This window comes from Lissotriton helveticus, chromosome 6 (genome assembly GCF_964261635.1).
Source record: "Lissotriton helveticus chromosome 6, aLisHel1.1, whole genome shotgun sequence".
Classification (NCBI taxonomy): Eukaryota; Metazoa; Chordata; class Amphibia; order Caudata; family Salamandridae; genus Lissotriton; species Lissotriton helveticus.
In genome coordinates this window covers 99,950,320-99,964,333 of record NC_136067.1, presented here as the reverse complement: position 1 = coordinate 99,964,333, position 14,014 = coordinate 99,950,320, and the positions used below count along the sequence as shown (strand labels likewise).

At 45.2% G+C, this 14,014-nt stretch overlaps 1 protein-coding gene across 1 annotated transcript in view; it reads right to left on the bottom strand.

Annotated features, from left to right (window-relative positions):
- Positions 1–14,014, bottom strand: part of LOC144762280 (latexin-like) — a 152,408-nt gene that overhangs the window by 7,401 nt on the left and 130,993 nt on the right. The window contains exons 3-4 of the mRNA XM_078647418.1: positions 9,622–9,802; positions 9,211–9,347 (exon numbers count right to left, since the gene is read on the bottom strand). Of these exons, the coding sequence (XP_078503544.1) occupies positions 9,211–9,347; positions 9,622–9,802 (318 nt within the window). The remainder of the gene's footprint in view (positions 1–9,210; positions 9,348–9,621; positions 9,803–14,014) is intronic.

The window sequence follows — 14,014 nt, the reverse complement described above, 5'->3', positions numbered from 1 at the left end:
CCTCAGAGTTTTATATAGCACGAACTTGACCCAAAGGTATCGGGTATCAGAACGCTTTACATGAGCACCAGTTACGTTACACAAGGACACATTCATTTTTGTTAGGTACGGGGAGATGACATGATCTGCCTAGAATCACAGGATGTTGAGCGTCATTGCAGAGACTCCAACCTGGTTCCCCAGATTTAAGATCAGGCTCACCCAAGCCCGTTAGGCTACATCCTCTTCCAATAGCTGCTTTGCATATGTCAGTCAACAGAATGTTGCACAGGAAAGCCATGTTTCTGCCTTCTTCTGTGTATTGTGCACCCTGGGGATATCAGGTAGAGCGGTTTTAGCTTTATGATAGCACATTCCGATACATTTGACTATCAACATGGCAAGGTCTCCTTCGAGAGGGATTAGCCCTTATGGGGTTTAGAAAAGGCTATGCACAACTGGGCAGTTTTCCGAAGGGTTTAATCCTGTTAATGAACTTCATGAAAGCCCATTGACATATAGAAAGTGAAGGGCTCTTACCACTACTGAGTCTGACTTAGGGAAAAAGACTGGGGGCTCTATGGTTTGATTGTGGGTAAAAGGGAATCCACTTTGTGAATTAAATTTTAATAAGTCCTGAGTAACAATCTATCTGTGAAAAACTTAAGAAGGGTTCTTTTAGCGTGGGGACTCGCTAACAAATTTAAGAGATGTCATGGTGAAAAGAAAAGCTACCTTCCAGGACAGTCACTGGAGAGGGCAAGAGTGCAAAAAGGGGGCGGAGGAGTCCATGAGTCTGGTGAGAACTATATTGAGGTTCCAGACCAGTGCTGGGGAACTCTGGGAAGGATGACTCTTTTAAGGTCCTTTATGAAGGATTTAATTACTGATATGTGAAAAAGGGAGGAGTGTTCCCTGTTTTGTATGCAAACGGATTTGGCTGCAAAATTGAACCGTATTGAATTGTAACCAAGATCAGACTTTGCAACTGAATTAAGTACCACACAATATTCCTTCCCGTAGGTTTTAGGGGATCCAAGTATTTGAGGTAGCAATAATGGACAAATCTCTTCCACTTCGCTGAAAGCAGACATGTGTGTTAGGCCTTGTGCAACCTTGTGAAAGACATAGGTAATCGAACTCTAGGACCTCAGGTGCCAAACTAATGGATTGAGCTGGTTGAATCTGGGTGTCTGATTTGGCCTGGACTCCTGGTGCGAGGGTCCTGCTTCACATGGAGGTTGATTGACATCTGTGGGAGCGCGGAGTACCGGATTGTCTGGTTTAGGTGTTCTCTACGAGGATGAGAGCCCGAGAGAAACACAAATGAAAGGAGTGGGGGAGGACGCAAAGCAAAACCAAAGATCCCTGACCAGTTAACCACTCACGCATTGCCTAAGGACTTTGGGTGCCTGAAGATGAAGTTTGGCCATTTCGAGTTTTCGTGGTAGTAAATCTGTCTACGTGTGGCATGCCCCAGGACCGGAAGCAGTGGAAAAGGACTTGCAGGTGGAGTTCCAACTCATGGACATGTTGAAGTACCCGGCTGAGTAGGTCGGCCAGGTTGTTGTCCATCTTTGGAAAGTACTCTGCCATGAAGCGAATGGGGTGGCGGAGCGACTAATGCAATTTCTTTTGAGCCAATAGTGATGGCGGAGTGAGCGCCACCTTGTTTTTGGAGGTATTACATGGCTGGCACGTTGTCTGTTTTGATTAGTACTTTCTTGCCCTGAATGATAGGTAGGAAGGCTTTAGGAGCGAAATGTATGCCAACGAGCTTGAGGTAGTTGGTATGGTGTCCCTGATGCGGAGGAGCCCACACTGCTGGTATGGTTCTGTGGTCCAGATGCGTTCCCTAGCTGGCATGAGAAACGTCGGTGGTGATGGCGACTTGTGAAATAGGGTCTAGGAAGGGCCCGCCCTGCCACAGATTGTTGCTGTTTCACCACTTCAAAGAGCAATGCTCGCTGGTGCTTACCAACACTGGATCTTCCCTCTGACCCTCCGCTTCTGACCATTGAGTCAAGGCATTCCTGTAGCTGACGCCTGTGGAGGTGGGTGTTGGGTACTATTGCTAGGCAAAAAGCCATCATTCCCAATAGGCGCATACAAATTCTGACTGAAAGCAGACTATTTGGCTGAAAAGGAGTTACAAGCCGCCGGAAGGCCAGCACTCTCGATCAATTGGAATAGGCTTTGCTCGTAACTGGGTTTAGTATTGCAACTCCAAACGCAGGAGTTGGAGGGGCTGAAGATGGGTTTTGGTGGCCCTTACAGTGAGCCCAGGGCTATGTAGGAGTGAGATGACAGCCTGTGTATCGGCTAGGCACTGGTGATTGCTTGCGCTCTTGATAAGCTAATTGTCGCGGTAGGGGAAAACTGGGATCCCTTCTTCCTCTGGTGGGTGGATACTACCACTAGACACTTTGTGAAGACCCTTGGAGCAGGGGTGCCACAGAAGGGTAGCACTTTGAATTGACAGGGATGTCCACTACCCATGAAGCGGAGGTAGCACCAGTGGGTGGATGGATGGGCATGTTGGAGTAGGTGTCCTTGATGACTTGTGCTGTCATATAATCACCTTGTGGAAGCTGAGGGATGACATTCTGCAGTGTTGCCACATGGAAATATTCGGAGAGGATGTAGCATTTTACGGGCCTGAGGTCTAGATTTCAATTTGGGCTTACCTCCGAGGCGGAAAGCCGGAGGCTAGCGTATTTTTAATACTGTGCATTTGTGTTTCGTTCGTGGCATTTCATTTCAGTTTTTGCTAAGTTTTTAAACTAAGCAGCCTCATCTCTGCTCACACCGCATCTCCCAGCGCAGCAGACTACGTGCTGACGCTGTGGAGAGAGTGCTCACAGCCGCCATACTGGGTGAGGGAAAGGGTTGCGGTCCAGTTGCTGGCCGCATCCCGCCCTCCCAAGGTATTTAAACGCTTATCTCAGCGCGAGCGCGCTGATTTCAATTGGGCTTACCTCTGATGCGGAAAGCCGGAGGCTAGCGTATTTTTAATAGTGTGCATTTGTGTTTCGTTCGTGGCATTTCATTTCAGTTTTTGCTAAGTTTTTAAACTAAGCAGCCTCATCTCTGCTCACACCGCATCTCCCAGCCCAGCAGACTACGTGCTGACGCTGTGGAGAGAGTGCTCACAGCCGCCATACTGGGTGGGGGAAAGGGTTGCGGTCCAGTTGCTGGCTGCATCCCACCCTCCTCCACACTGGATATAAGGACGACGTCATCTCGTCCGCGCAGCGGGCGCACCAGTGGCGCGCCAAAGGCAAGCCCGTCTGCGCCCGTCTGCGCCGAGACCGGGCCGAGGGCCATGACCCCTGGTCCAGATAGGACAGCTGAGCAAATTCTCTACTCTGCCCCTGATCTCCTACAGCGAAGGTCAGTCCAATGTAGCATCTGCCCCCAATATGATCCTGAGTTCATTTCCCAAACGGTAATCTCTACCTGTCCCAGTTGCGCCTCCCTTTTACCTTTCATTAATAGCAAAGCTCGCACCAAGTTAGGTTCCAACAACAAAACCAGGAAAGTGATTATTGCACTTATTAATGCCAGATCCCTGGGAAGGCACAGACAGGAAATTCAAGATCTGATTCTAGACAAGAACATAGACACATTATTTATAACCAAGACCTGGATGGACGCCGAATCAGACCCAGATCTGGTGGTCGGTGTACCGCAGGGATATTCGGTACATCGACTAGATAGACAGGGAAAGAAAGGAGGAGGATTAGTGGTTATCACTCGAAACAGCTTCTCAGTCAGAATATTCCCGATTCGGTCTACAAGCTGTGAAGCTTTTCAATTCGCCATTAAGGTGACTCCCTCGTATAATCTTAAGGGAGTACTTATGTACAGATCGCCTGGTCCACGCTCTGTTTTTCTGGCCAATCATAATTCATTGATTGAATCATTGGTGACCGAGGACTCCTTTATAGTATTGGGGGACTTGAATTTTCATTTAGAGAAGAGGGATGATGCTAACTCCCAAGCACTAATGGACGACCTGGAAAGCTTGGGGCTGGTTCAAATGGTTAATGCTCCCACAGATGAGGCCGGCCACACTTTGGATGGCATTTTTTCCAATATAAATGGGATAACAGTCCAGGATATCCTGCCCCTCACATGGTCTGATCACTATGCCATTCTTTGTGTTTTTTCCATCACTGACCCTCCCTCAATCAGACAGCCCACTTAAATCAAGAGCCTTTTAAAGTAGGGAAGGACATAGATAATGTAGCTCTCACAGAGTTACTGATCAAGACCCGCCCTACTATATCCATGGATGCTAATTTAGCCACCAAACAATTTTCAGACTGGATAGGGAACGCGATGGATTTATTGGTTCCATCCAAGACCATTTCAAGAAATAGAACGGTGCCTTCGGCACCTTGGTTCACAGAAGAACTAAGGAAACAAAAGCAAGAATGCAGAAAGCATGAAAGATACTGGCGTAGGTCTTACGATCAAGTTAGTAAACTACTTTATAAGGAGACACAGCTTATCTATAAAAAAATGATCACTGAGACCAAAAAGAAGTTTTTGTGAGGTCAAATTGATAATGCAAAGAACTCCAGCAAACAGCTATATGATGTAGTGAAACAACTGGCTGGGAAGTCCTCAGATATAGCTCCTATTCCATCGCAGGCCCTCTGTAACTCTTTGGCTAATTTCTTCTTTGCCAAAGTCAATGACATTTACTCAGAGTTTTCTGCTAAGGATACACCGGTCCCTCTAGCGACATACATTAAACCTCCTGCTTGCTCACTAGTTCAATTTGAAGGACTGGAGGAGGAATAAACTAGGGACATTATGCAGTCTATAAAAACAGGATCGGCCTTGGATCCGTGCCCCCCCAAAATTTATCTGCCGGTAATTGATTTCATCAGCGAAGTTATCACACGAGTCTGTAATGTGATACTCACGTCAGGGACATACCCGGACATGCTGAAAAACACTCTTTTAAAACCGCTCCTTAAAAAACCATGTCTAGACAAGGACCTGCTGAAGAATTACAGACCAATAGCTAGTCTGCGTTTCTAGCCAAAGTGCTTCAGAGGGCAATGAATGTTCAGCTGTCCAAGTATATCGAGCAAAACAATCTGCTAGATGATTCACAGTTTGGGTTTTGCAAGCTCCATGGCACCGTGACGGCCCTTATCAAAGCCGCTGATGACATCAGAACCATCAGAGACCAGGGAGGGACAGCAGTCCTTATACTGCTGGACCTATCGGCGGCCTTCGACACGGTCAATCATTCCATCTTGATTGACCGTGTCGGAAATCTGGGCATTCTATCTAGAGCAAAGGACCTGCTTGCCTTGTTTCTTTCCAGCAGAACACAAGCTGTAACGCTGGGACCATTTAAATCGCCGGAACTTGCTCTACCCTGTGGAGTTCCACAAGGCTCATCTCTAAGTCCGACACTTTTCAATATCTACGTGTCGGACTTAGTAAGAGTTATTAAAACCTACCAGATGAGCCTTACCTCCTATGCTGATGATACCCAGCTGGTGCTTGCTATTAACAACGATGGAGAACAGGTAGCGGCACGCTTCCAGGAAGGTATGTCAGCAATCAAAGACTGGATGAATTCCAACTGCCTCAGGCTGAATTTCGAGAAGACGGAGGTGGTCATTTTTGGGAAGATCTCCCCACAATGGTCATCAGTTTGGTGGCCTCCATCCTTGGGAGCCCTACCAACGCCATCCGCAAGGGTCAGAAATCTGGGAATTGTCTTTGATGAGAAGCTTAATTTTGCGGCACACGCTAATCAAACAGTGGCAAACGCACATCATAAACTCAGACTTATAAGAAAGATTATCCCGTTTCTCTCAGAAAGCGCTGGAAAAACTGTGGTGAGTACACTTGTGCTTTCTTCATTAGATTACTGCAATGGCCTATTTGCCAATGCGCAAGCCCGGGTAATCTCCAAACTACAAATGATTCAGAACGCGGCAGCAAGATTACTCTCAGGACCCCTAAATTTAAACCGATCCGTCAAATAATCAGAAGTTACCACTGGCTAACAATCAAAAACCGGATTAAATTTAAATCCCTTTGCCTGACTTTCAAAGCTATTCATAACCAAGGGCCGAAGTTTCTCCAAGAGCAGCTTTCTACTTACCGTCTGTCTAGACAACTAAGATCGACGACGCTGCATCAATTAGCGGTACCTCGTACTAGGACGGTCACCTGGGGAGACAGGCGCTTTACGGTGACAGCAGCCAGACTCTGGAACTCTCTTCCATTAACAATTAGATCGAGTCAATCCCTTTTCCAGTTCAGGAAATTGTTGAAGACGTGGTTGTTCAACCAGTAATGAGTCCGCTTCCTCCTTTTAGTGATATGCTGCCACTTCTCAGAAACCCCAAGTGAAATCTTAGAGCCAAGACGCCCACGGGCATACGTATGCGCTTTACAAATTGTAATAATAAATAAATAAAATAAATAGAATGATGCTGAGAGAGCCGATCTTCATGAGGATGAAGAAGTAATGAAAGGAAAGCGCCTTGCTTTACTGGTGAGGAAGCTCTGGCTCCATGGTCCTTTTTTGGAGGAGCACTTGTACCTCTCTCTTGAGACAGATGAGATGGTCCCTGCGGAGGGTGCAGGGTCTGATGTTGGCAGGGCGTGTGAGAAGTTAAAGGCAGTACCCATGGTGAACCACCGCTGACTCCCACTTGTCTGATGTGATTTCCTGACAACAAATAAACAAATCCTGCCGTCTCTCCCTGAGAGATGTTGTGTTATCGGGGGTGGGGGGAATGAAACAGCTTCAGAGCATGCCCTGTATTGTTGCCTGTGAAAGGATCTCCTAGGTGATGGAGTCTGAAAGACATCCATGAATTTTGCACTATTCGTGTACTTTTTCATTTTCATCTGATCAATCTGTGGGCCAAACAGACGTTCTCCATCAAAGGGCAATTTCAAAAGATTTTGCTCGACCGCTGGCTTGAAGCCTAGAATACTGAGCCAGGCATATCGTCTGATGAGGAGACAGTTTTCCCTTTGTGACTATCTCCTCCCCCTTCTTTTTTAAATTCCTCTGGGAGATGCCTGACTAGATCTTGCGTCTCAACCCTGTCATAGCAGGAAAGGGGGCTGATGGAGCTGGCTACCCTCCAGTGGGTAGTGGCCCCTAAAGTTACCTTCTTACACACACTGTCCAGCCTCTTGCCCTTATTATTGGACAAGGGAGCATCACTGGTGGCCTGAACAGAAGTCCGCGTGCGTGCTGTATGGGCGAGAAGGGAGTCTTGTGGGACATGTCCTTTGATGTAGGCCAGGTCATTGGGAGAAGGCTTTTTTACCCCCTGGCCTTGATGAGCTTCTTAAAGGTGTCGGGTTTGATTGTAGCATGCCCTCTAATACCAGGAGGTACTGGACAGTTATCTCTGACCTAGACACTTTTTATATAAGCAAATTGTCTTCCTCAGGAAGGACATGCATATCTACTTTGTGGAAAGCAGCCACTCGTTGGATCACCTCGTGGTATGCCATGATGTCGTCCTGGGGACAGAATAATGGTCCAGATCTGGATTCCCCCAGGGGATCGACATTGTCGTCATCTCAAGGTTCATATGTAAGCACTTGGTTGAATGGTGTTTCTTAAGGGTTGGCAGAGCTGAAGGAGCAGCCTTTCCAATTGGAGGAGTGTGGTGACCCCTCTGGTAAGTGTAAATATAAATGAGGTGGTTACATGGGAGGTGGTGATGGCAAAGGTGGAGGAAGTGAAATAAAGGGGAGAGGACTGGTGCCCCTGGCCTTGGGTTACTTAGGCTTAGAAGCTTGAGAATGCTCCAAAGCCAACTGTTGCTCAAATATTCAATTCGTTTTCCGGGGCAACCTTTTAAATATTTTTTTAGAGGGAGCTTTGCAGACATTTTCCCTGTTAGGGGTAGGTGAACTGTTGCTTGTGCCTTGCATCCAGCAACTCCTGCAGTTTTTGTAGGATAGGCTGCTCAGATTTATCGGAGCCCACAGTTGATGGAATTCTTGATGTTGATGGTGACTTCGGCCCGATGGTGGCCTCAGAGTCAATGGTCACTTTGGGATTGAAGTTAACCTCAATGCCATCTTTGAGGGTGTCATCAGATTAGAAGGTCCTTGTGGCTTGTTCAGGATTTTGGGTCTTGATGGCTGAAGAGGATTGATGCCTTTGATCGGTGAAGTCTGGAAACCAAGGTCCAAAAGGCTGTATTGTGGTATGGGGTCTCGATGCCTGACCCTTTAGTTGGTGCTGCTGTTCCGCTGTGTGAGAGCACTCCACAGAGGCCTGGTGTGGGTGGTGGTGCAGAGCATACTCACAACCCCTGTGGAAGTGTTGGTTTGAGTGTTTGAGAGACAGAGGTTGTTGAGGTGAGGGAAAAGTACTGTTCTTCTTCTTCCTGGTCTGAATCGGAGAAAAAGACCGCCTCTGGGCAGGAGGGTGGCTGATGGGGACGGAATGCCAGAGGGGCTGGCATCCTCACCTTCTCGATGTCCAGCAGGGCCTTTACTCCAAAGCTGTTGGTATCATGTGAGGCTTGCTGCTGGACTTTCTGGTGTGCCCATCTTCTTTCTCGTTGATACTGGAAGGTCTTCTTAGAGTGGAAGGCCGGCATGTGGTGTCGCTGTCGCCAGGCTCAAAGGAGAGGCAGAGGTTACACACTTTGTGGTGACTGGACCAACTATTTCTGACATGTCACCGGGGACAGCATTGAAATTGCATCTGTTCCATCACTCTGAGTGCATTCCCTGCTGAGGAATCACTGAAAGCACGGCTGCACATCCTGGAGGTTGGGCCGAGGTGCTACTGTTGCGAGTCAGTGGCTAAGTCATTCTCCAGAGGCTGTCATCCAGAAGAATCCGGATGACAAAGGCTTTTCCCGAGGATCGGAAGAACATTTTACATTGTGGGCATAGCAGAATAGTGAAGAAGGTGTCAGTAAAATGAACCCCTGTATTACACATCCAAACCCAATAGTGGAAAAAGAAAATCCAGCATGGAGTCGGTACTCGTGAGCATTGCAAACTTAGGGAGAACTCACAGTGCCTCACATGACTCAAAAGACTTCTTTTGAAGAAAAACAATTTGCAAATGTCCAAATGCAAAACTTGATTTCAGGACTATATCCACAGCAACACACACTACGAACATGTATTTCCACATAGTAAAGCTAATACAGAATGATGGTTACACACTGAACAAGTTGTGCACAAGGCAGGGTTACATACCACTTGCTGGACACTTTGAACTTGTATCATGTTATACTTTGTTTCCTCTGTCGCGTTCTGCCATACTATGTAACCACATGCTATCTGGGCAAGATTTCGAATGGGCTCCATCTCTGGGGACATGTTGCCGAAGTCATCTAGGAAAAAAAAAAATCTACTTGATTCTGGGTAAATAAGTAGTAGAAATAAGTCTAGTAAACTGGCCTACTTACAATGACCACAGTGAATAAGGATGTATATGAATATATACTGATTAGGTTATGGCTCTGCCTTTGTTTTGCCTTAGACGGTTTTCACTAAAACCTAATGTGGTGGAAAATTGGGAGCAATCAATAGGACATTTCCAAATTATTTATCATTTAGGATAAATGTGTCCTCATCAAACTGATGCAAAAAAAGCTACCCGTTTACCTGGGATCTTCCCCGCCTCCAGCGGCTTCTCCAGGCTCCTCATTTTGGTGTAAAATGCATTGTCTGCATCAAGAGTGTCCTTACTGAGTTCTTGGTCGAGAGTGTAGGTTATTTCAGGAGCACTTTGTGGACTGAGGAGATATATGATTTCAGCAGTGCAGTTTGCAACAGTGTTTTCACTCTGCCCAAAGAAAAATATAACATATGAGAATTAAGGCAGCAGGAAAAAGCAGAAACATTTAGCCATGACAATGTAAAAATCATGTTTAGACTCATAGGACTGTTCAACTGTTGAGGGTGGTGCTATGTATCACCCAAGAACCTTGGGGGTGAGCTCGAATTGTGCGGTAGGCAGCTTGAGATGGAAATGTGTAGACAGTGCTTCCTTGTGTTTTAAATCAGTGGCACAGGGGCTGCATTTAGAGGTCTAATGTGTAGACATGACGTTAGCAGCCTGTTTGTGATAGATGGCACCAAGCAAGGGTGTAAAGGTTATTCACAATGGGTGAGGCAATACAAAGGCAGTGGCAAGGAGCAACACTACCACCAAATACACAAGAAAGGGATGTGGCATACATGGACAAGCAAGAAGGTCATGTGAAATGTCTATTACCTAGGAGTTATAAGAACGAGAAATTGATGCCGCTCCAAGCAGGGAGTAGTGTACACTCTTTCCAGTACATGGATTAGAAAACCTGAATTTACCCACACAATACATTCCATAATGACAGAACACAAGGTCCAAAATCAATTTGGTGCAATCAAAGCAAAAAAGACTACAATACCTGGATTGCACAGGGTTATCAAATTAAAGCCCTGGACTTAGAATATGGTACTTTATCGCCAGAGAGTTAGGTGATGGCCCTGTAAACGAGGGCTACATAACACGAAACCAATCGATTTCCATGTGGGTAAGGACCCGCGATAGGGAGAAGGCAGACTTCACAATTAAGGCTAAGATTGTCCATGCTGATGAAAAACTGCTCAGCTCACTTACAATTCTTGGAGCTTTCTTACTGTGTGTGCATATAGATATGCAGAGATAAAGATACAAAATAATAGTGGGAAACCTGGATATACCTACAGAGAACCACACAACTCCCTCATTGTTCATTTCTGGTGGTCGCTCTTTCACATCCAAATCAGAAGAGGAGAAGCAATGAGCTATTTTCACCAACTCACCAGGAAAAATTTACATTGGAGGTCTTCAAACTTTATTTTTTCTTTAAGCACACCCTCCCCCTCAATACAATCCCCCTTTTGCCCTTCCCCGAGAATCTTTAAGCCCAGGAGTGGCAGGGCTAAGAGCAGGGGGTAGTAATTATGAGATAATTTCAGGGGTACTTTTTCTATAGCTCAAAATCCATATTAAATGAGAAACTAATGAAACAACAAATGCATAAAAAAAACTGAAACTGGCCACAAAAACACTGCTCCCCACAAGTGGGTGATGCGAGCCCCTCACACTCCTGGGACCCAATGCAAATGCACCTGATGCACCAATGATAGCAGCGGCTCTGAGCAGCAGGCTGTCTCTTGTACCTCCTTCACCCTTCCCCCACCATTCATGGTCATCTCTCCAATCTTGAAAAGAGAAGAAAAAAAGGCCCACTTACCCAGGCAGCAAGGGTTCCCTCAGCCCTAATGTTAGCAAAGAAAATGAGCCATGTGAACTATTTGTACAGTAAGACAGTCATAACTGCTTCATTAATGATAGCAATAACCTCTGGAAGTGTGAAGTCTTTGTTCTTTGTTAAAAACACGAGCCCCCATCTTGCTCACACGATCCCCACCATCTACGGGAGGAGAAGCTAAGGACTCCTCTGCTTCAATGTTCCCCTCTGTTGGGTTATTGTTCTGAGGCCCAAAGCAACACTGGCACAGCAAGGGTGCACTGAGCCCTAATGCAAGCCAGCAAGGATAGTATCACAGCTATAAATGGCGTTTAGTTGGCCTCTCACACCATGGTGTCACGGTGCCACTGCATCGTCAGCACCAATGATACCTATAGCCCTTTCTCCTCTGCCTGCTCCACTGGCCATCACTCTTTGGCCTGAGGCCCAAGGAAGGCTGTCTGCCCCATTCTGTAAAAAAAATAAAAAGGATAAATGCCTCACATCATGCCCCTGGGCCCTGCTCCCTGCACCGTAAAGTTAACCTGGGCTCTAATGCCTGCAAGTATGAAGGGCCCCCATTTTCTTTTTTGGTAGTAAAACAGACATAAATGCGGAGCAGTGGCCCATGACACTCCTGGTCCCAGTAAAACTGTACCTGCTGCACTAATGGGAAAATGGCCCTTTAAAAAGAAAAAAGCAAGCTCTCCTACATCAAATCTCCTTCCTCACAGCATCTCTCTGAGGAAGCTGTCTCTGTCCATCTGTAAATTAATAAGAAAAAGAAAAAAATCAAGCCCTGCCACATCTAATCTCCTTCCTCACAGCATCTCTCTGAGGAAGCCGTCTCTGTCCATTTGTAAATTCAAAATATTATCGCCCACATGGTGCACTCTCCTCTGGGTCTTCTCTTTGACGGTATCCATGGATCAACTTTTCTTCTTTCTCCAGGGCCATTACTTTGAGGTACCTGGGGTTTAAACTATCAGGCTGTGCATCTGAATGCGACCCTGCTGCCCTCTTCTTTACAACCCTCTTGATTCACCTGCATGGACATATGTATGTAATCTGAAGTTGACGATGATGGGATCCATGGGGAACGCCCATGTTTTTTTAATTTTACAAAACTAGTTCTCATAGTTTTTGTTAAAAAAAACAGCGCACCTGGACGGTTAATGCAGACTTTGAGGCGATTCTGGCTGAAAATTTACAGTGTGTCGTGTCTCCTGTGCTGTGAAGCGGAGAGAGGGACAAAGAGTTTAACAAACATGTCTTCTTGCCAAAGTGCTTGCTAGCTGAAAATAAAGTAAATATGTACAACTGCTAATTCACCAAATGAAAAGGGTGCTTTGGAAGCTGTATAGACTAACTGATGGGGTCACTTGAGGCTTCATGCTGAAGATATATTCTTTTTGAGATGTATTATAAGTCGGTTATCAGATGAGTTCTGCAACGCATCTTTTTAATGGCCACTTGTATAAATGTTTGCACTAGGTACAGTCTGATTACCTATTGCTCAAATATGTATTTTGAAAGCAACTTCTATCTTAAACACTAAATCATTTTGCAGCAGCCTCTCTTATATTATGTGTAATACAGTTTCAAAATCAATCACTTTCACAGTGCTTTCGGTCGCAAGCTGGGACCTCGTAGCGCTATAAATACACAAGTCACTGTTCCTCACTGAACTCGTGGGTGGCCATAACCGGCCTAATGATTCATTACCCAAATTATTTTATCAGATTCTTATAAAAGTTACAATCAAAGAAGTGTATTCTCTATATCTTAATAAATATCGGTTGAAAAGATAAATATAACATTGGTATAATCTGGTGCATCATACAATTACAATCTTCAAACAAGTTGAAAGTATAATCTATGTTGTAAGCCATGCAAAAATGATTTACGTTTTTCTCCAATAGTTTCAAATTGTAAACCAATCTCTTCTTGGTATACTACCTGAATATGGAGTTTTAAATATTGTGCTACCAAAATATTGCCGCAAGAATAGCGACTAGTAACAGATCATAAAGGAAACTATAGGTCTACAATACTTACCTACACTTATGCATACCGTGATGAGACATACATCTTCAAGGCACATAGATATGGTGTTTAGAATACAAAACGTATACTTACCTAAATGCATTCTGGTAGCATGACATTTTGTCCTTGATATTCTGAAATACAACACTCTTCTCTCTATTACCATGCAGCATAACAAAGCTTAACTCTTGCACACCTTCTTTTATTCTACTGTGACACTTTATTTCATGTACCTCTTTGCCTACAAGGTCAGCACCTTTAATCACCATTATTCAGAGCTACCAAATACACTCACAATACTCACTCAGTACTATCCAGCTAGGATTGACGGGGTAGCACAACTAAGCAGATCCAGCTTTTGTAATTGGAGCGGAAATAAAAATGAGTAAACTTGGCTATTTCTGATTGAATTCTACTTCTCTGTGTGCTCTTAGAGGAAATTTTTATTCTTGAACAGCTAGTAAGTACCCCTCATGTCTTGAAGAATTTTTTTTTATGCATGCCCTGATCCTGCTCTTTCTCTATTGAATGGTTCATTAATCCAGGGCTCTGTTCCCAGAGCCTTTAAAGAAGCAATAGTAGTTCCACTAATCAAGAAAATAGGCGCAGATCTACTTGTCCAAACTATCATCCCATCTCATTGCTTCCCTTTTTGGCTAATGTACTGGAAGACAAGTTGTTAACTCCCGCTGCTCTTTTGTCGAACAGTCCCAGTTTCTTGACTCTCATCAAGC